Source organism: Ascidiella aspersa, chromosome 1 (assembly GCF_963924565.1).
Source record: "Ascidiella aspersa chromosome 1, kaAscAspe10.2, whole genome shotgun sequence".
In the NCBI taxonomy this organism is placed as follows: Eukaryota; Metazoa; Chordata; class Ascidiacea; order Phlebobranchia; family Ascidiidae; genus Ascidiella; species Ascidiella aspersa.
The window spans coordinates 12,516,111-12,537,850 of record NC_139447.1 but is presented as its reverse complement, the minus strand read 5'-3'; the positions used below and the strand labels follow the sequence as shown (position 1 = coordinate 12,537,850).

General features: G+C 31.9%; 1 protein-coding gene across 11 annotated transcripts in view; it reads left to right on the top strand.

Moving 5' to 3' along the window:
• The first annotated feature begins 528 nt into the window (after positions 1–528).
• LOC146167564 (uncharacterized) overlaps positions 529–21,740 on the top strand; it is a 47,061-nt gene continuing 25,849 nt past the window's right edge. For 5 of the 11 annotated variants that reach the window (XM_083390904.1, XM_083390902.1, XM_083390901.1 and 2 more), the window contains exons 1-5: positions 529–614; positions 2,055–2,214; positions 3,431–3,702; positions 3,874–4,063; positions 4,231–4,502. In XM_083390904.1, coding sequence (XP_083247030.1) covers positions 604–614; positions 2,055–2,214; positions 3,431–3,702; positions 3,874–4,063; positions 4,231–4,502 — 905 coding nt within the window. In that variant the 5' untranslated portion in view covers positions 529–603. Of the gene's footprint in view, positions 619–2,054; positions 2,215–3,430; positions 3,703–3,873; positions 4,064–4,230; positions 4,503–4,686; positions 4,862–4,960; positions 5,227–5,356; positions 5,408–5,519; positions 5,568–6,646; positions 6,798–7,030; positions 7,161–7,645; positions 7,852–8,212; positions 8,454–9,141; positions 9,282–9,416; positions 9,485–9,672; positions 9,810–9,950; positions 10,185–10,645; positions 10,820–10,880; positions 10,994–12,438; positions 12,588–13,149; positions 13,316–13,558; positions 13,686–14,998; positions 15,127–15,508; positions 15,687–16,106; positions 17,346–21,740 lie in introns of those variants that run through there. The other 6 variants (XM_083390900.1, XM_083390898.1, XM_083390899.1 and 3 more) reach the window with 6 other exon arrangements.

Sequence of the window (21,740 nt, the reverse complement as noted above, 5' to 3'; positions counted from 1 at the left end):
TTTTCGCCTAAGACCGCAGCCAGAAACTCAAAGTATAGTAGAACTCACGTTGGCGAAAGAAAATCACCCTGCAGGATCCTAGCGGTCCTTCGCATTAGATCTAAGTGATCCCTTCAAATGATCTTAGCTGCCCTAGCGGTCATTTTGATTGATTCTATAGCTATACCAGACATCCTTACGATAGGCACTAGGAGTCCTTGCGGCCCAGTTTATTTTATATACACAAAGAGCAATATGTACCACACATACATTTTTGTCACACAAAGTAAGAACATTCATTTTGTCGCACATAGGAGTTTTACTTCATCTTTTGGGGCAGCCATTGATTATTATAGCTAACGAAATTCAAAATGTCAAATATCTATTTTTAACACCCATTACTGTTACCTCACAGATTTGTTTAGCGTTAAGTTTTTGGACTGAATGACACCCAGTGACAAAGGTTAAAGTTCTAAGAAACAATCAGGGGAATACCCCAAAAGCCAACTTCACTCTTGTTTTTTTTTCTTAATTATCTGACGTAAATAGTTCTGCTTTTTTCCTCGTTTACATGATGAAATTGGTAACATTCAAACGTCCGATAGATCTCTGAGAAGTACAACGATGAATGAACGGTAGGTATGCTAATTAATTTTAATATTTGTTTTATTAAACTTTAAAACTACTAAACTTGTTGCAGTTGTATTTAATATATGCTAGGTAGGGCAGTAGCAACTTTGGGGCTGGTCTAGAATCCTACCACAACGTACAACATTATTTGGGTTAGGGTGAGGGTTAGCGTTTGGGTGACCTGGGCCGAGATTGGTTTTGGGCATTATCTCCTAAAGTTGTGACGATACAGAGTTGAATTTTTTACACAGTCCTTGTAGCCTATTGCCTACACATTTCCAGCAAACACACTTTTAGCAAAAAAATCATATATGAATATTAATATTCAGCGATATTAACCCTTAACTGTGAGCCAACAAGTTCAAACTTTAGCGATATAAACTAGGAGGCACCATCTCCAAAATGAGCTATAAATCATGTTTAAATTCATTCGAAGTGGTTGTTTACTGTTCCTTTGAAAATTCAAAACCACCCAAGTTTAAAAAATGCCCTTCTTTTTTTAAGTCAGTACAATATTTTGCTTTATAATATACAACCACTGTAACAAGTAAAAGTAATAAATAGCCAATTTATACTTAGGTTTATATGCAACAAACCCGTTTTGTGGTTAGGCCTACAAGATTCAAATACATCATTGTTAACCAACTTGTGCACCAATGTATAAAGTAATTTGCAAATGTAAAAAAATGGGCTAAAAATGTCATATTTCAAGCAATGCATGCTTATTTATTTTTATTAGGAGCCTTGCATCGAAAGCTAGATATTTTATGTTTTATTCATTGACCTTTGATAAAAGCACAAACAACAAAATACTGCATAGTTATCAATTTTTGTATGTTGTTTTGGTAATACTGAAGAACTTCCTATCATGGACCCTTAATTGGCACCATCAAAAGTGTGATGGAAGCTGTCTGAACTTAAAGTTAGGTAACTTTTAAGGCAAAACACCAGGCAAAGTCTTATCTATGTGCGTATTGTGGATAATTTACAGTGGTTTTTCTTTTTTTCAACATGAAGCAAGTATTGATGTAACTTATTCGGTTATGCTCTCACTGTGAGATTTATAAACTAATAATTTCATTTCCTTTTTCTAACAAACCAGATTTTGAAATGTAATAAGTGGACACAATTGGGAATTTTTTCTGAATACAAAATTACCCATGTATTTGCAAGCACTATTTTTGTTAAAAAGTTTTCATTTTAATAAATCCAATGCAAGATCACTTATATTTATTAGTCACCCTAAAGAATTTTGTCTATTATAATGTAATTCAATCTGAATATCCTAAGTATTATCACATTTTTTTGTAATTGAATTCTATTGCCATGTTACTAAATTTTGGACAGCAAACAGGTTGACCCATGAGTGTTTATGCTCACATAGACAAGAAGTTCAGTACTTGATTATTCAACAGTTTTACATGTGTCTTTAATGATTTTTTTAGACTCTTCAAATATGCTGCTGAAGATGTGCCGATTGCTTGGTTTATTAAGAATTCGATTGAGCACCGAAAAAAGCTTCAAGTGTCAATGCAGAGCATTGCTCATGTTGCTATTCAGAAGAATAGTGCAAACAAACCAGAGTTTGTTTTCTCACAGCTTGAAGTAAGTTTAAAAATAAATATGGCAAAGCACATTCTTAGATAATTAGTTGTTTACCACGCCTTAATTTTTTTTACCTCCCCTTATTTTTCTAAATATGTAACTTTAATTATATTTGTGAAAATATTCTTTCTAAACTTCGTTTGTGTTTATGGATGTTGGATTCTTAGTATTTATTTAGACACAAATACTGATTATGTGTGGGAAAAATTAGCGCCACCTGATCTAAATCCTGATGACATCAGTGTTATTTACTATGATCAAATAGGCCAAATTGCTAGGTGCAGTAGTAATGACTTTTACGATATTAGCCGAATTTTATTTTATGCCAGGAAGTCAGTTTAGTCGCAATTTTTGATGTTATATTCTTTATAAATAATTAATTATCTTGTGAAATAGGAAAACCTACAGTGAATAAAACCATAGTTTTATTATCCAAATTAGTTTGGTATTGGATTGGTACTGTTAACACCTGCAGATCAGACTAAGTACAAATTACTTATCACCTGCATTAAATTAACGCTTCAGAAATCTCATCTATGATAATAAAAATATGAGATCAATGTACTTATTTTAAATAGTAATTGTTTTTTTAATTTAATGGTTTTTGTTGTTCTTGAAATATATTCTTTTGAAAAGGTTTCCTGTTTTACATAAAGTCGGCTCAAAATGAGAATTTTGCTTTTTAAAATCACAAAAAGTGTTTGATTTTTGGTAAATTAAACAAAAATATATAGTTAACTTTAAGGGCAGGGTGTGAAAATAAAAAAGTCTGTGATAAAATATGTCAGCTAGAATGTAAGTATTTTCAAAATGTCAAATTAAACTAAAATATTTATAAAAGAAACAGTTTTTAAAGTAAAACTACATGATTTATTTTTTATATTAGTTAACAACAACAATCTCAACTTGAGATGCTTGATATTTACTATTGAAATTCCGACAAGTTTGGGTGTGTGCTTAACTTTCTTCCGATGTTTGAATTTGTGTTTTTTCAAAAGACATGTAAATGACTGAAGACAATGTATAAACAACACTAACATTTATCTAAAAATTTGTAATTATTATTGTCTAAAATTATTATTTCTAAAAACTATTATCTTGGTAGTTTCTTATAGACATTTATATTTAAATGTCCACACTGTAATTATTTAGCTTAACTAAAAAAATGATCATGATTATAGTTTTTAAAGTTTGACAGTCAGTTATTGTTTTCTAGGGCGGTAATATATATCCTGCTGAATTTAAAAGAATGTGTCTTGATCACCTCAAGGCCTTCTTACGTCAGTACACAACAAAACGAGAATATTTTGAACAAGAGGTTCTGGACAGGCAACCCCAAACTTTCTTTAGAGTTCAGTCAAAGGATGAAGACTGCAATCTTTATGTTCGGTGGTACAAAGATGCAAAACATGTGCTTGTCTGTGGTGAAATTAGGCAAGTTGAACAGAAATTGAATGAAATCAGACAACAACTTCCCACCATGGCCAAGTAGGTTAAATTCCATTATTATTGCAAGATTTACTTTTGTTTACTTTTCTTAAAATGCCTAATTCTTAATTACTGAAAAGTGCCAATTCATGTTCTAATAGCTATACAAGATTTTATGTTATTTGTAAAATGTAATTTGTTTAATAAGCTTTTGATCAAACATTTACTTAGTCGTTCCATCTCAAATACGTTACACCCCGGAACTGTGAAAATTGAAGTTCCTGATCGACATGTGGCAATGTTCATAAAAAACTCTGATCATATGGGACTGATGAAGCATCACTTTAAAAACATTGCAGAAGTTCAGGTCAAGACAACAGGCAAAGATACCATGGAGTATCAATTCACTCCAAGTCACACAGTAAGACAATAAGAAAGCTTTAATAAACTACACAGCACACATGACCAATTTTTTGGTTGTACTACTTCACTATTGATCTAGTATCATTGCTGATGTATAACGAAGTTTAAAGATAAGTTAAAACAGTGGTTATTGTTATATATGTTACTTATGTTTTTGTGATTTAGGGTCATGGATTCAAACAGAATGTGTTTGAGGACAAGTGTTCGTTTCATCTTAATAAATTCTTGTTCAACTATGATACCCAAATATTAAAATTCAATGAAACCACACTCAGAGAATCACAGAAACACAGTCCAGAATATTTCAAATCACAAACACCTGAGGAAAACAAGAAGTTGTTTGTTTCCTGGCATCCAAATAATGTTCTTATTTCTGGGCCAAAATTAATGGTTCATGAAAAAGTAGATGAAATTAACAAACTATTTAAGTTTAAAGGGTAAGTTTTTGTTCTTGAGAAAATACCGAATTTAGGCGCTTATAAGAACTGATGACTGAAACGAACATCAATATACTTAAATGAATTGTATCTTGTTAGTCTAAAATTAAAGCGTATAATGTTAGTGATATACCTAGAGCAGGTAGTTTAACTTATTTAAATTATCAAAGTTATTATCTTATAGAAAAGAGAAAAAAGAGGCATTTGTTAAACCAATCAACAACAAAAACGTCGGAATGTTTATAAAGAAGTCCCAAAAACATAAGGAAGAACTTGACAAACTCTTTTCTGATTTTGCTGTTGTTTCTATTTCGGAAAATTCAGATAGAAAAATGGAATTCAAATGCCTTCAAAAAGGGGTATTTACATACTAATGGAGCTATTTATTTAGGTTATTTGGTCTTGGCTATGTAGTATACATTTTTTGAAAAAAATTGAAATGTTATTTTCTTGTACAGAATGGTATGCCACGACACAACTTTGAAGAAATGTGCATTAATCTTCTTAGTACAATTGAAAATCGATATAAAACTGAGCAACTGGAGTTCAACAAAGGGAAAGTATCCAACTCAACCCTTCCTCTTAGTTATTTTAACCCTTCTGTTGGAGATCAGCAAAAAGTCTTCGTCCGCTGGTATAAAGATACTGAACAAGTGCTGGTTTGTGGCCTTATAAATGATGTGGATCAAAAATTACTGCAAATAACGAAACAATTTGGAAAAGGGTAAATCTGTTTCATTCATGTTTTAAATACTATTAAATCAAATAAATATTCAGGAAGACCGTTGTTGTTCAATATTTGTTGCATTAAAAATATTTAGCATTAGTTTTTATAAAACTCGAATAAATTTCAGAACCAAAAAACCTTGGAATGAAAACAAGTTGGATAAACAAAATAAAAACTTGTGAGTATATCACTCGTTTTCAGCTAATGTAGTACATCTACTATATCAAATAAATGTTGTTAACCAACTCTATTATTACAGCACTATTTTTAATGCCTTATTTTTATTTCAGAATTTCCGAAACTGAACAAGAACAAAGCTGTCCAAAGTATAAATGCAGGTAAAATATATTTAATCATTTTTATTGTCAAATTTATTCAAAATAAACTTTCTGGTTGTCCTTTTGCTACAAAAAAATTTGTTCATATTCGCAACCCATGAACTGAAAGCAAAGCTGAGCAGCTACAGTGGATTAAAAGTAGTAATTTTTAAAAAGAGTATTTTTGCTGCTTTGGTATAAACACATCTAAAACTAAAATTTTACAAAAAAAGAGATAGGTGTATAAATGATACAAACAATGGTTGACAAGGTTTGGTGGTCTTATACCAGTCATCTGTATTTAAAAAAACAGGCGCAATTTACCATATTAGTAATGAACTAGACCAGGGATGTTCAACCCGCAGCATACAGCCTGCCTGATGTTTCTGTGTTGCCCACCACTTATTCTCACTTTCAGTAGCCTTTATTTAAAACAATTGTTTTGACTATCATCGCAACATGTAGAACATGCAGTATTGGATGTAGGCCTAATCTTATATTTTGTTTAAGCCTATATTCAACACTAATACTTTAAGACCGCATTTCAACATCCATGAATCACTTGTGCGCCCATCATTGTTAAGAAAGGTCTTTGTGGACTGATTCAAAAAATATATCAACCCAAAGGTGTCGTACCATGGCATGTTTTGACATGTAAACTCAATTTTTGAATGTAAAGTCAATTGCACCATAAGGCCGAGATTTCTTGTTTTTTTTGCGCAAAGTTCACTCTCTAAGAAGTGTTGATAAGATAACTTGTTTATGACTCCACAATGTGTTCACCCTTTTAATTTAATAGGTTTTGCGGCCCATCAAAATTTTTAAAGTGGTGTGCTAAAATAACAAATAATCTTCTTAAATTAATTGTGAATTGTTGCAATACTTAAAAAAACACAAAACAGTTAGTAATTGGCATGATATGTTTTATAATTTCATTGTGCAATTCCAGTGTAAAGCTTTATTGAGAAGAATATGTGAATAATAATTTTATTAAGTGTATCTTCTATATAGCTGAACTTATGACAATCAAATTTACTTTCTTTTTGAGATCAATATAACTACCACTGTATATTATAAAACCGTTGTTTTGCATTCATCAGGATTCTTATTGTTTGTGATATTTTGAAAAAAGTGAATGCCACATTTAAAGGACGTGTACAAGTGAGGTGTTTTCCTAATGAAGAAAAGATTGTGTATGTGGGATTATTGGAGGATATTGAAATAGTAAAGAAAGAAATTATTTCCCAAGAGGCAAGAACATAGTAGTATTTTTTTTGGAAAAAATAAGATTATTGAAGACAAAAACACACATATTTGCTGCTTGTTTTAAGATCGCTCTATTAATTTATTATTTTTATTTATGGCAAAATCTGTGTGCATTTAAAAAAAATACAACTACTGGAACAAAATAAATTAAAAACTCATTTTATTACTGAAAGCAAAAAAAATAAACATGTTATTTCATGACTTATAACATTTTACAGAATGCATTACTCAATCAAATTCCCACTATTGCTGTTGCAAGTAGTCAGTTTTTGCAAATGATGTTTGAAAACAACAAACTGGATATGGAAGAAAATATTTACGACTCGTTCAACAAAAAGAAAATAAAATGTATATAAATTTTACACTGCTTTATCTTAATTTTAGGATATTTGTGTTTGTTTTTAGAATTATTATTGTAATGATGCATTGTTTTTTTCAAATCGCAAAGTAAATTGAACAGTTTTTATCGTTTAATTTATAGCTTGTAAAGGTTTGATCGATTAGCTATAAAAAACACAAAAAACGACATATAATGTTTAATGAGTCTTCGTATCCATGGGTAAACTCTTCTCCCACTTAGCTTTTACAGATTTAACTTATACCCAAATGTAGAGATGTTAGAACTTGACATTTTGTTCTAATACCATACTCACTATATTGGACATCAAGTATTGTAATAGATCCTGTACCAAATTATATCTTAATTATGCTCAAAGGAGCAAAGTAATTGAAATAAAAATGCCCCAAGTTGTATTTATTCCAAATTATTAGGCCAAAATTTGCAAATTTTTTGTGCAACAAATGATAACAAAATACTTAACATTTTTACTTAGGTGTGACTCATATGGAAGGTGGAATATTAACCCTTGTAGCTTCAAACAAGACACATATAAAAACTGCCTGTGATGCCCTTTCAGCGATGGTTAAAACTCATACTGTTGATATTCCCGAAGACCTTTCCAGTTCTGCACTTAAGTTAGAGTGGAGCACCTTTGTGAAAAGACATATCACACTAAAATCACTTTGGGCTGTGCAAGAGGTAATCTTCTTGATATACAAGATTGGTGTTTAGTAATGTTACCTGCCATCACAACTTACAGTTTAAAAAACGTGATACGAAAAATATAAACCTTTATATTGTAATATATTATCTTTTTACTGAAAGTTTATCTTGTATGTTGCCTATTTATCACAATGAAGACATATGGACTCTAAAGGTTGGGTATAAAATATACAGAAAAGCATGGCTTAGGCTTAGCCACTTACCCCAACCAGCAAACCCTAACCTATACATCCGGTTCTAAATAATTAAGATGCACAGCTAAAGGTGTGTATCCAAACACTACCCGACAATATTCATTATAAAATAATTAATTCAATACAGATTTGTTTTTCTGTAGGATCAATGCATCAGAATTTGTGGTTTAGAAGCTCCTCCACTTATGTTGGCAGAAGACGAGCTTAACAAGTTGTTTGAAAGAATTCTAAAGAAATCTATAGTATTTAGGTGCTCCAAAGCACAAGCATTGATTATTGAGACACACAGAAGTGATAACCAAGGATCCTTCCCCATTTCCACTACTTTTAAAGCTATTTCAGAGGGGGTTGAAATTACAGGGCCTAAAACTGATGTACTAAAAGGTGAATTTTTTTAGATTTTTTGTTTTGGGTTAAAATTATAGTTAGAATTTACAATAAATATTTTTCCATGAATTTGCCAAGAAATGTAAGTTTGACAAGGAGTGTCGCAAATTTAACAAGGATTGGATGCCAAAGTACTTTTTCACTTAAGTCGGCAAGAATCAGAATTTTCCTTCAAATAACAAAATCTGACTGAATCCGAATGGCAAAAAACAAACGATTCTGGTTGAACATCAATGATAAAGAATGTTTGGATGTTATAAGATAAATAAATTTCGCTAAATGATGCTTTTACTAGCGAAACATATTTATCTTACGACATCCAAACAATCTGATTTTCGATTACTAAGTTCTGTACTTAGTTTATTCTAAGTCGGCAAGAAAGCAGTATGTTTGATGTGCAATGTATTGCCTTGTTTATAGAGTAAAACATTAGCCGCCATTATGCGACAAAACATGCAAGCTTTGGCAGTATTTAATCAACCCTCCAAGTACTTTATTTTCCACTATCTGGCCCGCCGATCGGAGAAGTTGCCCGCCCCCTGGTTAAGATGTTGGGGACTAGCTTAGTTTAATTTATATGCGTTTGTTTTCGGTTTATATTTTTTTATATAGTTTAATGCTAAACTGAAGTGGAAACCTGCTGCTTCACAGATAAATTTAATCGTTTTTACACTTCTGCTTTTAGTTAAAGAAAGGCTTAGTAATCAGATATGGCATTCTGACGAACTGCAATTTATCGCTCCGAATCTTGTCAACTATTTTGGTAGTGATCAATGGAAGAAAACTTGTAAATTGCTCATCTCGGAATACAGATGTGCAGTGCTGGTAAGGCCTTTACCAACCTAATGTTTTTTTACAGATCTACAATTAAATAATTTGTTAAAAAATGCTTCAAGTTCATAAGTTTAAATATGCTGATGTAACTGCTTAATATTTTGTTCATTTATTTTTTTCCAACAGAGTGAAAAAACTGGGATTGCAAAAAAAAAAAATAAAAAAAATAAAAAATCATCTTCGCCAGTTAAGAGGTTAGTGATTAAACTTTTTAGGGCTTGAAGTTTACTAATTTTAACATTAAGATAATAAAGCTAACTACCTGGTGTGTAAATATTTAAACCTTTAACATTGCCTGTGTTTAATATTTGTTTAATGTGATATTTAAACACATGAGTAAACATACTGAAGTGTTGCATCAATAAAAAAAACATTTCTTCAGGAATACCTTAACAATTGCTGGGGGCCCTATTTGCAAATATGGGGATATAGCTGTTGAAGTGTGCCTTGGAGACATTACAAAGCAGGTCACAGATGCTATTGTCAACGGATGCACCAAAGACTTCAATCTTAGTCATGGTCAGCAAACTTAATCTTATAACACTGTAAAGGCACCAACTTTTTAATTGTTTAACTCAAGAATATTATTTCAATTTTCAAACATTTTTATCATTTTTTAAAGTGACGTCTGCCTTTAATGAAACATGCTTCTATATCTAGGTGAACTTTCTCCACATATACTGCATTGTGCGGGTTCCCTGATACAAACTGAACTTTTAAATGCAGTTGGTGACAGTTGCCGAATAACAAATGGTTATAAATTGCCCTGCAGGAAAGTTGTTCATATGGCCACACCAAAATCTGAAGACAAGTTATCCCAGAGAATTTTGGACTCACTGTTATTGTCTGATAAAAACAGTTGCAAATCTGTAGCTATGCCTACACTTGGTGCTGGTTAGTCAAACATCATGTTGTGTTTATTAAAATACGTCTGTAAAATGATATATTATTTTATTATTGTTTATCTAAGGTGAGATGTGTATCAACAAATTTCCCAAAAAAGCTACAAATTTTTGGTGTTGTCATAAACGTCTATTTCTTAGTTAAAAATAAAATTTGTTGTGTCAAATAGTATAACAAAGTGTGCAACTTTAAAACAATCACTTTGTTATTTAATAAAAATTTTATTTAAAGGGCTCAAGTTTAAAATAACCATTATATTACATCTCTCATTCTATTACAATATCTTTGTAATGTTAAGACGCATCAATTTTCATATCTAAGCAGTTTAAATTCAAGTTTAATTGATGTTATGTATCTCATCAATCTCATTAAATCACTATCATATTCTATTAAATCCGACATATCTGTGAGGCACATTTTTTTGCGCTGTCTAAACCTGGTGATATGTTTAGGTGGGATAGGATTGGAAGTCCTTGATGTTTCAAGAGCAATTTCCACTGCTTTTTTAAACTTTGCATCTGGTTCACCAAAGAATGTCAAAACGATCAAACTGATTGTATTTGATGAAAGTGTGCTGTCCGTTTTTCGCAATTATATTTTGTCACAGGGCATCAGCTTTTATAGTGGTAAATCTCATTAAAATTATTTGTGACAAGGTTGCATGGACATATGCTGTTACCGTTTTAGTAGGTTGCACCAGTAAAGAAACTATTCTATCTGATTTGGAAAATAAGATCAATGCCTTAAACACAACTTCCAAAATTGAAATCATTTCAGATGTGGCTATTAATTTGATTGAGGTGAGTTAAAACTGACTTTGTTGAAAACCTACAATATTATACTACAACCACTTATGAAGCAAGTTTTGTTTGTTTAACCTTGAACAACCAGTTGATTTTAACAAACAATATTACTATCTGGGACTCAAATAAAGGGCATTGTTTTATCTTTCAACTTTTGATTTTTTCTAAAACATGGTTATGAAACAAACTTACTAGCATCCACCGAATAGTTAGTACTTCAATAAGAAATGGCACATTTTCTACACTACAAGCAAAAACTTAAAATGAATGACATCTTCAACATACAGGGAAAAATAAAAAGAATCAGTTTAGTAGGTGGTATGTTGTGGTATTCATGTTTACACTAAGGCAGAAGAATTATTATGCTGTGTTTAACATTATGTATATGTTTACATGATACTGAAGGAGACACGTGCGAACCCAGAAACTGCCATTTCATCATTGAATTAGAGTTTGGTTGTAAGATCATTACTGCCGCCAGATTCAACATTATCACATTCTTCCAACTGCTTTTAGTCATTTCAATTGCTGACCATGTTTATTTAGTCTATGTTTTCTCTATAGCCGGCCAAGCTGCCAGTTGATTCTATTACACTCATCATACTTCACTTATAAACTATTAATAACTTGTGACTAAAACTTAAAAGAGGCTGAGTTCTATATGAATTAAATTTATTATTAATGATACTTATAAAGTTATTTCTAACAAAATAGGTAGCTTTTCAAAAAAAAGTTATACATAACCTAAAGAGCGTCTCTATGCACTCTATAGGTTTTTTTTATCTAAAACCCCAGTCACTCTTTACCTATTAGATTATTTTAATAATATCCATGGTGCCCGCACAAGTGCCCCCCCTTGCCTCTTCGTTTAGTATTGCACGCCTTTCACCGTGGTGAATTGTAATTTAGCGCTAGTTCCATTCATGGAACTTGAAAACTGCGCTGCTGATGGTCGAATTATGTATGATTCTATCGCAATTAATCACACATATTTCATGGTCTTGGTTTGTTTTTTTGCCTGAAGTTAACGATTGCACACTGTGGTTTCGACGCTTTCTGAGTTTTTTTATCACGTCTTGCAATCACCATTCTATGACGTCATACTGTCACTGTTTTATGACGTCATTGTTCATTAACGTCAGACGAAAAATAGGGAAATTCCCTAAGTTGAAAATTCAGGACCCTTTTTTGACTGGTTACGCCCCTGATTTCCCCCCGCCCCTGGAAAATTTTCGGTGGGCGCCCCTGCTAATATCATAAATGTGTAATGGAAATTATCAATTTAAAACGGGAGAACATTCAATGCTTTGATAATGCTCAAAGTCACACAAAGTGCTGATAGACAACCAAAGAGTTATGTGGCAAGAAAGCACAGCTTGGGTCAATAGGCTTACATAGGTGTTTAAAGGTTAGACATAGATGTTTGTGTGTTTTGTTTAAAGGCAACGCAATATCTTCGGGCAACTTTGGAAAGCAGTTTTCCCCTACACACGGTCTCTGATGATAGCATTGAAAAACTGGAAATTAATGACAAAATTGATATCTTTCAAAATGCTGTCAACTTGAATTCTGTTGTAACCATCGGGTCAAGGTAAGTACTTTTTTGGTATTATTATTTTAATAATTCAAGGTTAGAAGTAATAATAACATAATTGAAAGCAAAACAAATTGAAAAAAAAGTTGTGGCTCTATTTAATTTGGTTGATGACAGTGAATATAAAAATTCCAACCAACTATGGAGGTTTTCAATAATATCAAATAATATTTGATCAGAGCAAATGTTAGGTCAAAGTATAAGTAGTTATCCAATGCAAAGTGAATTGGTACTAATACAAAACTAAACAAAGATATTGACTTTACCTGGTGAGTTAAGATGCCTAAAAATGATATCATGGAAGATAGTTAAACAGACATTCACTATGGTAGGTAACTAATTTATTTTAGTGAAAGTATTCCTAACTTCATGTAGGAGTTATAGTGACATGTTAATGTCCTGATTTAATTATTGATATTCGTTTCAACTGAGTACCAACAGTACATCTGACACAGAGTGACATTTTATTATGCAAAATATTGGATGTCAGTATGAGAAAAAAATATTTATCATTCCCACTTCTGCTTGTTTGAATATTTCATTTTATTTTTTGTTCCAGAACAATCTCTATCCGTGGTTGCTTAGAAGCAAAGGATTTTGTGTTCAAAGTGATAAGTGATCTCAAAGAGAGTCTTCAGTTATTAAAGACATGCAAATGGGAGATAGAGGGGTGCAATGAACTCCTTCCTCCGAGAGTTGGCCTTGCTATCGAAAGACGATATAAGGTTTCAGTTGTATTTTGCATAAAGATACATGGGAATTATTCTCAAATTGTTCCTCTAGATTTAGCCTAAATTGTACACAGATTGTACAGTACACCACAGTGTATTAATATTGATATTGAAAAAATAAGTTTTGTATATTTAACCCATTTAAATATTATTTATAAGTATACTGATTACTTTAAATTCTTAAATTCTTTAAACATCTATTTCAAAATAAACATCTGCTAAACATAAAATTTACAGACAAACCAAAAGGCAACCTTTCAAGTGGACTTGTTTGGGGAGCCTTCCCATGTTGATTTGTCAAAAATGACAATCTTAGTTGGTACATCAAGTAACTCACTGAAGCTTCAAAGGTCCACAAATGAAGGTAATTTTTTTCCAAAAAATGTGTTTAAACTATAAAAAGACTTTTTCAACACTTACTGTTGCCACAAAGTCTTTGAATGATTTTGCTTGAATTAAAAGAAATGTTAATGAAGTATTAAACCCCGTATTTTTTCAAAAATTAATTGGTATTTTATTGTATAAGTTACATGTTTTGAAAGTGTCTTGTAAAACAAATTAATTCAAACTTTTGCTACATGTCATTTACACTGTTTTGATTTCGAATTGCATTCAAAATACATCAAATGATCGAATTTGAGGTAAATGAAACTAAAAAACTTCTTTAAAAAGTATTTTACTTATTTCTTAAAAAATATGTCCCTGATCACAATAAAATTACCTTTGTTAATACATTAGATTATAAATTGGCAATATGTCAACTATTTAAAATAAATTAGGTTATTCTATATTACTTTTCTATTGTTATAATGCCAACTAATTTTAACAGATAAGCAGTAGCTAAATATATATATTAATGTATTTTTTTTATAGAAACAAGCATTTTTAGCAGAACAAAACAGAGAGACAGATTAAGAAACTTGCCAACAAAACAAACATAGGTCAGAGAAGACCGTTTAAGAGTGTAGTATTTACAATATATTTTTTTTTTAACTTTCAGACTTATCAGCTTAAATATAAGAGCAGTTCAACAGTTTAAACAAAAAAAAATCAGCTTATTCAAGTCAGAAAAATGACTATACCAATGTGTTTCAAACCTACAAAAATGAATGTTGCCTTAGAAAGTTAATGACAGTTGTTCATGTGAATGTAAAAGTCTCGAATATAAGAACTTCAAATTAACCTTAAAATTACCCAATGCCAATGGGTGTAATTATATCATAGTAACACGCGGTGATTTTGCTTGGTGTGCGTTTGCAAGTGCTTGATTAGGCACAACGAGTTTAGTTACAAGGCAACCGTGGGAAGTGGCTTTATTATCGCCTTGCCTTTTAGGTCAGTGCCTTTAAGCGTCGTACCGAAAACCCATCAAAGGCTGTTTTAACTAGTGGAAACATGCAGTATAACTTTTATGTATTACTTATCCAAACTGATACTGTCGTTACTCACCTGAAACTCTCATCCTAAGTTAATCGCGAGTGATTCCCGAAGGCTGTGTTATTCGATAGCCATTATCATTTTGTGTGTGCACATTATCCCTAACACATAGGCCTACCCAATGCACAATATTTTTGTAAACATGCTCGAAGTTAATTTATTATTTAAAAATCTTTTGGCCAAACCTAAAGAACCCTAATCCTGAAAACTTGTTAATCTGCCTCAATCTGTGTTATATAGCCATTGAACTTCCACCGCGCTGGGATCTTCAATTGGGTCATCGAGTTGTGTTATCGCCGTCAAGTGAAGAATACGCTGCTGTTTTGAGTAAATTTCAGCGTGGGGGTTTAAATACCACAGTACATCAGGTGTTTTTCTTGCATCATTATATTAACAATCTTGCCAATAAGGTAGAAGTTGTGTATTTAAAAACTTTTTCACAGACAATAATATAAAATGTTGTTTGGCTTTCTACTTTCCAAATTTTTTATGGTTATCCTTTTGCAACTTTTACCTGGTAAACTGTATGACTTATACAGCTTGTTAGAATAGCCAGTTTACCGCTTCTACAATAAATAGAAAAACAATAATATGTTTGTTTTGCTCTTTCCTCGTTACTAAATATATAAGACCACCCGCTATTTTCGGATTCTGAGGCAGAATCCATGCGCGGTGCCTCTTGACTGGAAGTAGATGTAAATTGCCAAGCGCAACTAGATTGCTTTGGATTTTTATTACCCTTTACTGCAGATCGAACGGATCCAAAACGAAGATCCTTACCGCCAGTTCAAGATTAAAGAGAATAACGTGAGACGTAATATGATTTCCGACCAGCCTGTTCTCCGTCAACTTTTTCATGGAACTTCACGTGAAGACGCCGACAAAATTATAAACAAAGGATTTAATCGCAGTTTTGCTGGCAAGAATGGTAGGCTATGTTTAGTTTTACTCCCGTCTTTTTTGTACTTTTGGAATTCAAAATTAGGGTGAAAATAAACAAAAATCAAGGCTTAGCGTAATAAAAAAAAAGTTGCAACAACCCAAAAATTTACTCAATACAAAAGGTTTGATTTTACAGGATTCAAAATTTTTTTGTTGTCCGCGTTTATTTTGGGTCACAGTTTCAGGTATATTTTTTAGGCAATACAACTGTATTAAGTCTAATTTGGAGTCTCGTATTTGTAAACTCCTGTGCAGAAAAAATGTAGGTTTACCCTAACGAGTTGTTTAATGTAATCAAAGTTTTAATATCTATTTTCTTTTCGCATTTGTTCTTAATACCGACAACCGAAGATGCAAAGTATTTGTGATCGCCATAGAAAATTACTACAAAGTGTTTTTTGCGCAGCGACTGCTTACGGACTCGGCGTTTACTTTGCAACGACGTCGTCCTACTCGACGAGGTTCGCCAATCGGGACGTGACAGGCCGCAGAAGAATGTTTCTGGCCGAGGTTGTCACGGGAGACTTTGTCCGCGGAGATTCCAGCATGAAAGAGCCACCGATGAAGAACAGCAGGATTAGTTACGACAGCGTCGTCGACAATATCGCGCATCCCTCGATGTTTGTGGTTTTCAACGACACGAGTGTCTACCCTTCTTACCTTATTACCTTCCACTGAACCTTATTAGCTTACTAACTGAAATCTAAGCAAGTTGCGCCATCGTTTTTATCATTGTTTTATAAAAAAAGTTTAAGAATAATTATGCTTTCAAAAAACAGCTTTCGAACCAATATTCCACATATGCGCCGTGTTTCTTCAGTTGTATGCGAGTAATCCATAGTTTTCATTTTAAATATCTAAAATGTGAGCCTTATTTTTAAATCACTGAGCAAAATATTTTTTTGAGAAGGGGTCTTCACCGCGATCAATTTTGTCACGAACGCACAGCTTTGTTTTAGAGGCCATAAGCCTTTTTAAACATAAATTGATAACGTTACTATTCACTTTGTAAATGTATTTTAGTGTTTTTGTAACCGTTGTTGATATAATTTGTTAAATAAATATTTAACGAATCTTAAAACCTAAAAAAAGTAAACATCAAAACAATAAAATTAGCATTAAAAATGCTTGTAAATTAGTTATGTAGATACTGTGAACCTGTGAATATGAATACTGTTTTATAACAGGCTATTTTGATTTTTAACGTCGTCCTTATTGATTTTTGGAAAAACTTGTAGGAATTTGATACCTTTCTATAAGTTCACTTTGATTTTTGTATTCCCACTTAGTGTAAACTTATGAATTTCACAATCAATTTTTTTGTAATCTGTTTTAGTATTTGCTCGTTTATACTTTTGTAAAAACAACTGGATGAAAAATAAATAGCGCTAAATCAATTTCATTTGTCATTTTTTGAACGCTATTTTATTTACTGGGCAAAATACTCGCTGGTCTTTATGTTGTGGGAGAGACTATTTGAGTTGGTTTGGGCGTTTCACCAGAACCAATAGTTTTTGTATAAAAAAGAAAAATACTTTCTTCAAATAAAGCACATCTAGGCCCATTGTTTTCTTTTTTAATTCGTGAGTGCTTTTTTTCAATTGATTAATTTTATTGACCCGATAACAATACTTTTCACATCCTGTTCAACACTGTTCTCATTTGTTGTAAATAAAATAATCTTTAAAATGTTGGGACTATACCGCACCATTGGCACCAAGATGCTGTCAGCATAGAGTTTCTTGCCTCTTCAGTAAATCAAATCAATACGCATGCACGTCTCCAGAGAATTTGGTTGTATCAACGTTAAAATGATAAAAGCACGAACCTAAACGATACTAAATTAATTTCCGTTTTAATATTTTTATAAAACGTACTAAACGTAACTAACCTTTAAATCTAAAAAAAAATGTTTATAATTTAATCTATTAAATTGCCAACGCGTAAAACTCGCGTCGTTTGTAGGCCTACGTATTTTGAACTTTACAGCGACACGTTTCTTGCAGCTAATGTAACAATTGTCGCAAAATCAAAGTACCGATACATGAAGGAATTCATTGTGCTATTAAACCTATCATCAGGGAGCAATTTCCAGCACTAGTTATTTTAACATCTTTGGAAAGGAAAACATCAGCAACAACCACGAAACCACCAACAAACAGTAGATATAAAAGCCGGGTAAAAAAATTGATACTTAATTAAGGGCCTTCGATAAGTTCGCATTCCAATATTAGTTTCAAAAAACTCGTCACATTTGTAAAGTCTGCTGGGAAACCAAACACGGTTAATTCACCAGATGGATATAATTAGCTTCTTAAACAATGGACATCAACAACCCATATTATGCTTACTTGTCGGCCAAACCAAATTCCTAATGTATTGTTCTAACTGCTTCTTCTTGTGTGTCTAAAGTTCCCCTTAACTTTTCTGAAAGAGACTGCCTTTGTCTCTTGGCCATACCAGGAATTTAATTCCCTCTCAGCTGCGACCTCCTCCTATGAAATAACTCGGCAAACAGAAAACTTATACAACCATTTTGCAACGTTACCAATTGGTTGTAAAGTGGTAATACGTCAAAACAACAGAGTAAATATTATATATTGTTTTCTCCCGAACGTTGTTTTGTTTGTCAAGCTAAAACTAATGTTCCAACGTTATTATAACGTGAACATGAAGTTTAAAAAAAACCGAAAACTACAATCGTTTATGTAACGCTAAAACAAGCGTTTAAAAATCGCAAGTCCTGAACATTTATTAGGACATTAACGTTGCGGCTTTTATGACGTTAGTGTTACTTTAATAGGCAACATTTTAATGCAATTTTCTTTCCATTTTTTCCATAACGTTTAAAAGTCGTCTATGGGTTTTACTAAAGATCCCATTTAACGTATGTGATTAGACGTGAATGTTATAAAAAAAAACGTTATGTTAACCTCAATAAGTAACTTTAAATGAATATAGCTTTGTTTTAATCGTAAAAAACATTTAAAATCCGTACCTTTTTAACACAGTTATTTAAACGTCTGAGTGAGTTGTGAATAAAATACCGTTACTTAAACGTTTATATGTAACTTCTTATACATTTATAAAATAAAGTCACGGCTATATAACGTTTTACTTATGACCTTATTTTACGTATATCGTTCAACGTTAAAGTTTAAAAAAAAAACGGTCTTTATATAAACCTTGCTGAGTAATGCTATAAAATATAATATTATTTTAATTATAAATAACGTTTAAGACGTTTATGTTGTGAATAAAATACCGTTAGCTAAAGGTTTACATGAAATTTATAAATGTATAAAATAAAGTTAGTCTTATATAACGTTTTACTTGGACTTATTTTACGGATATACCGTTGGAGTTTTGACAAAAATAAAAACGTTATTTAAACCATCGTAAGAAACATTTAAATATATTAACTTCATTTTAACGTATGATGAACTCTTAGAAACGCTGTGCTTATGATCCTATAGGTTTTAAAAAAAATGCTTTATTTCAACAAAGAGATTTAAATATTTTTTTTCCGAAGTAACATTTATATATGTAGCTCACTTTAATTTTGGGGCAATTACGTTTAGAATCCTAACAGTTGGAATCGAAATAATTTAACATTGAAGGTGCGAAAAAAAACATTACCTGATTGATTGTTTTAAAAAATATCCGTGCCATATAAATTGTATTTTTTCTTATTCAAGTGATTTGTCAAACAAACACTTTGTAGCGACAGGGGTGAATTTAGAGGTTAATTGAATATTTCAACCGTTTATAGAATCTGTGCATTTATCAAATATGTTATGATTATGTTATGATTTATTTGTCATTCCTGATCAAATATGTTATGATTATGTTATGATTTTATTCTGTCATTCCTGATCGCCTTTTACTAAAAGCATCCTCTGTTTCTGCTGCCGCTTGAGACCGGGGAGGCTCTATCACATATTATTAATGTATATTATGACTTATTATTTCCGCTTTTCGCCGCCTGTGAAATGTCTCTCGGCACGTTTCACAATGAGTAATCGCCAGGTAAAAACATCCGCACCTTTTTGAGAAGTAAGCTGCTGTAAAAGGTCGCAATTTTTCATGCAAATTTTTACCCTGTTATAAGCAGCGCGTTATATTAATATATATCCAGTCTTGTCTAGACAATACAGTGAGTGGTTGTGCTTGCCGGCATTTGCCCACACAGCATCCCTACTGCATTTACTTTTCTTTATTTGGTGGATCAAAGCTCCCATTTTCAGTAACAGGCAAAAAATGTCACCAGGATAGAAATCATGGGATGCCTTCACAAACTATGACAAATTACTTCATTTAAAATATTTTTTAATGTAAGCGTAAAGAATGACACGTTTGTTCAACTTTTACCCACAAGTAAACCTTAGGATTTTTGAATATTATATTTACAGGCAGTTTAAATATTGAAAAACATACACATCAAAAGCAATTTTGTATTGGACTATATATTATAGATTTTAACTAAAATTTAAGGCAGATTTACAGGACTGCCTAACAGATTACGTTAATAACTAAGTTCATCGCAGATTACGTTTCTTACCAAGCAGCACAAAAGGCTTAAACAAAAAAATCTGTTAATTGTGTTGTGTGGCACTTTCTTCATAGGACAAAATATATTTGACAACACCTGGTTATTTTTTTGTGTATTTATCAGATGAAATGGCTTAAAACTGCATTTTAGTTTTTTTTTTTATAATTTATCCCATATTGACCCTTTAATTTAACTTTTTTTTTCAAACTATCAAGATTATTTTATTAAATTTATAAAAAGGTAAATATTTTAAAATATGGATTGTAATAAAAAAAGAAAGTTTTGGCTAATTGTAATAGACATTACGTTCAATGTGCAGTATGCCTATATAAAACCATAGTTATTTGTATGAACAACTTTTAGTTTAAAGTGTTTTTAAACTATTTTTTTTTCTTTTTGCGAAACCACTAAAAATCAACTATTAGCGATGGAAAAAATAACATTCAACCCAAAGATATTCCTTAAGGTAAACTATGCACAGTTATCAATGTTTTTGTGCGAATGGTGGACCCAATGTGATCAAATATTTGCAAGCTTTTAGTATTGCGTTTATTATTTAAACAATTTATTACTTAAGCCAGGAAAATGACGCCACGTTATGACGTCAATAATATTCTACTGGCGGCCGTGAGAAAATAAGGACTATCAATAGAGCCGTTACAGCTAAAAGGTTATGCACACCTGACTTAAGCAAATAAATCGTAATCATATAGAAATGTATATTTAACAGATGAATATTTCTGAATTTCGTTATTTTATTTGCATTATAACACAGAGTTATTTTTAGGAACATGGCGATGCCAGTATGCAGCAGCGACATGTCCCCATCCTGCACAGCAGTAGGCTATCCCCTACGTTGGATAAATCCGATTGAAAATGCCATTGATGAAGATTCGTTGGGCGAGACTAATATTTTTTTAGTTTACGTCAGATGTCACCTAATATGCCATCCAAACACGAATAATACCTCGGGTTCTACTGTTTCGTTACTTTTCTCAACTTTGATTTGTAACAAAATTTTAAAGCAAACATAACGTTGTGAGTACGTTTCTCGTATAGTCTACACATTTACATCCTTATAACATTTTCGTACAACGTTATTAGAAAGTCAGTAATAAACGTTTGCGTTTTACGTTTGTAATATTTATCGTTTTACAAATGGTAGTTAGAGTCTACACAATTACGTCCATACAACATTTCCGTACAACGTTATAGGAAAGTCAGAAATAAATGTTTGTGTTTTACGTTTTTAGAAAGTTAGAATTGACGTAATATTTATCGTTTTACTAACGGTAAATAGAGTCTACACAATAACGTCCACACGACATTTCTGTGCAACGTTATAGGAAAGTCATAATTGACGTAATATATGTCGTTTTAAAAACGATGCTGGGAGTCTACACTTTACGGCAAAACAACTGTCCGGAACAACGTTATTGGTAGTTTAAATAGTCGAATAAAAAACGTTTTCGCAACGGTAAATTGTTT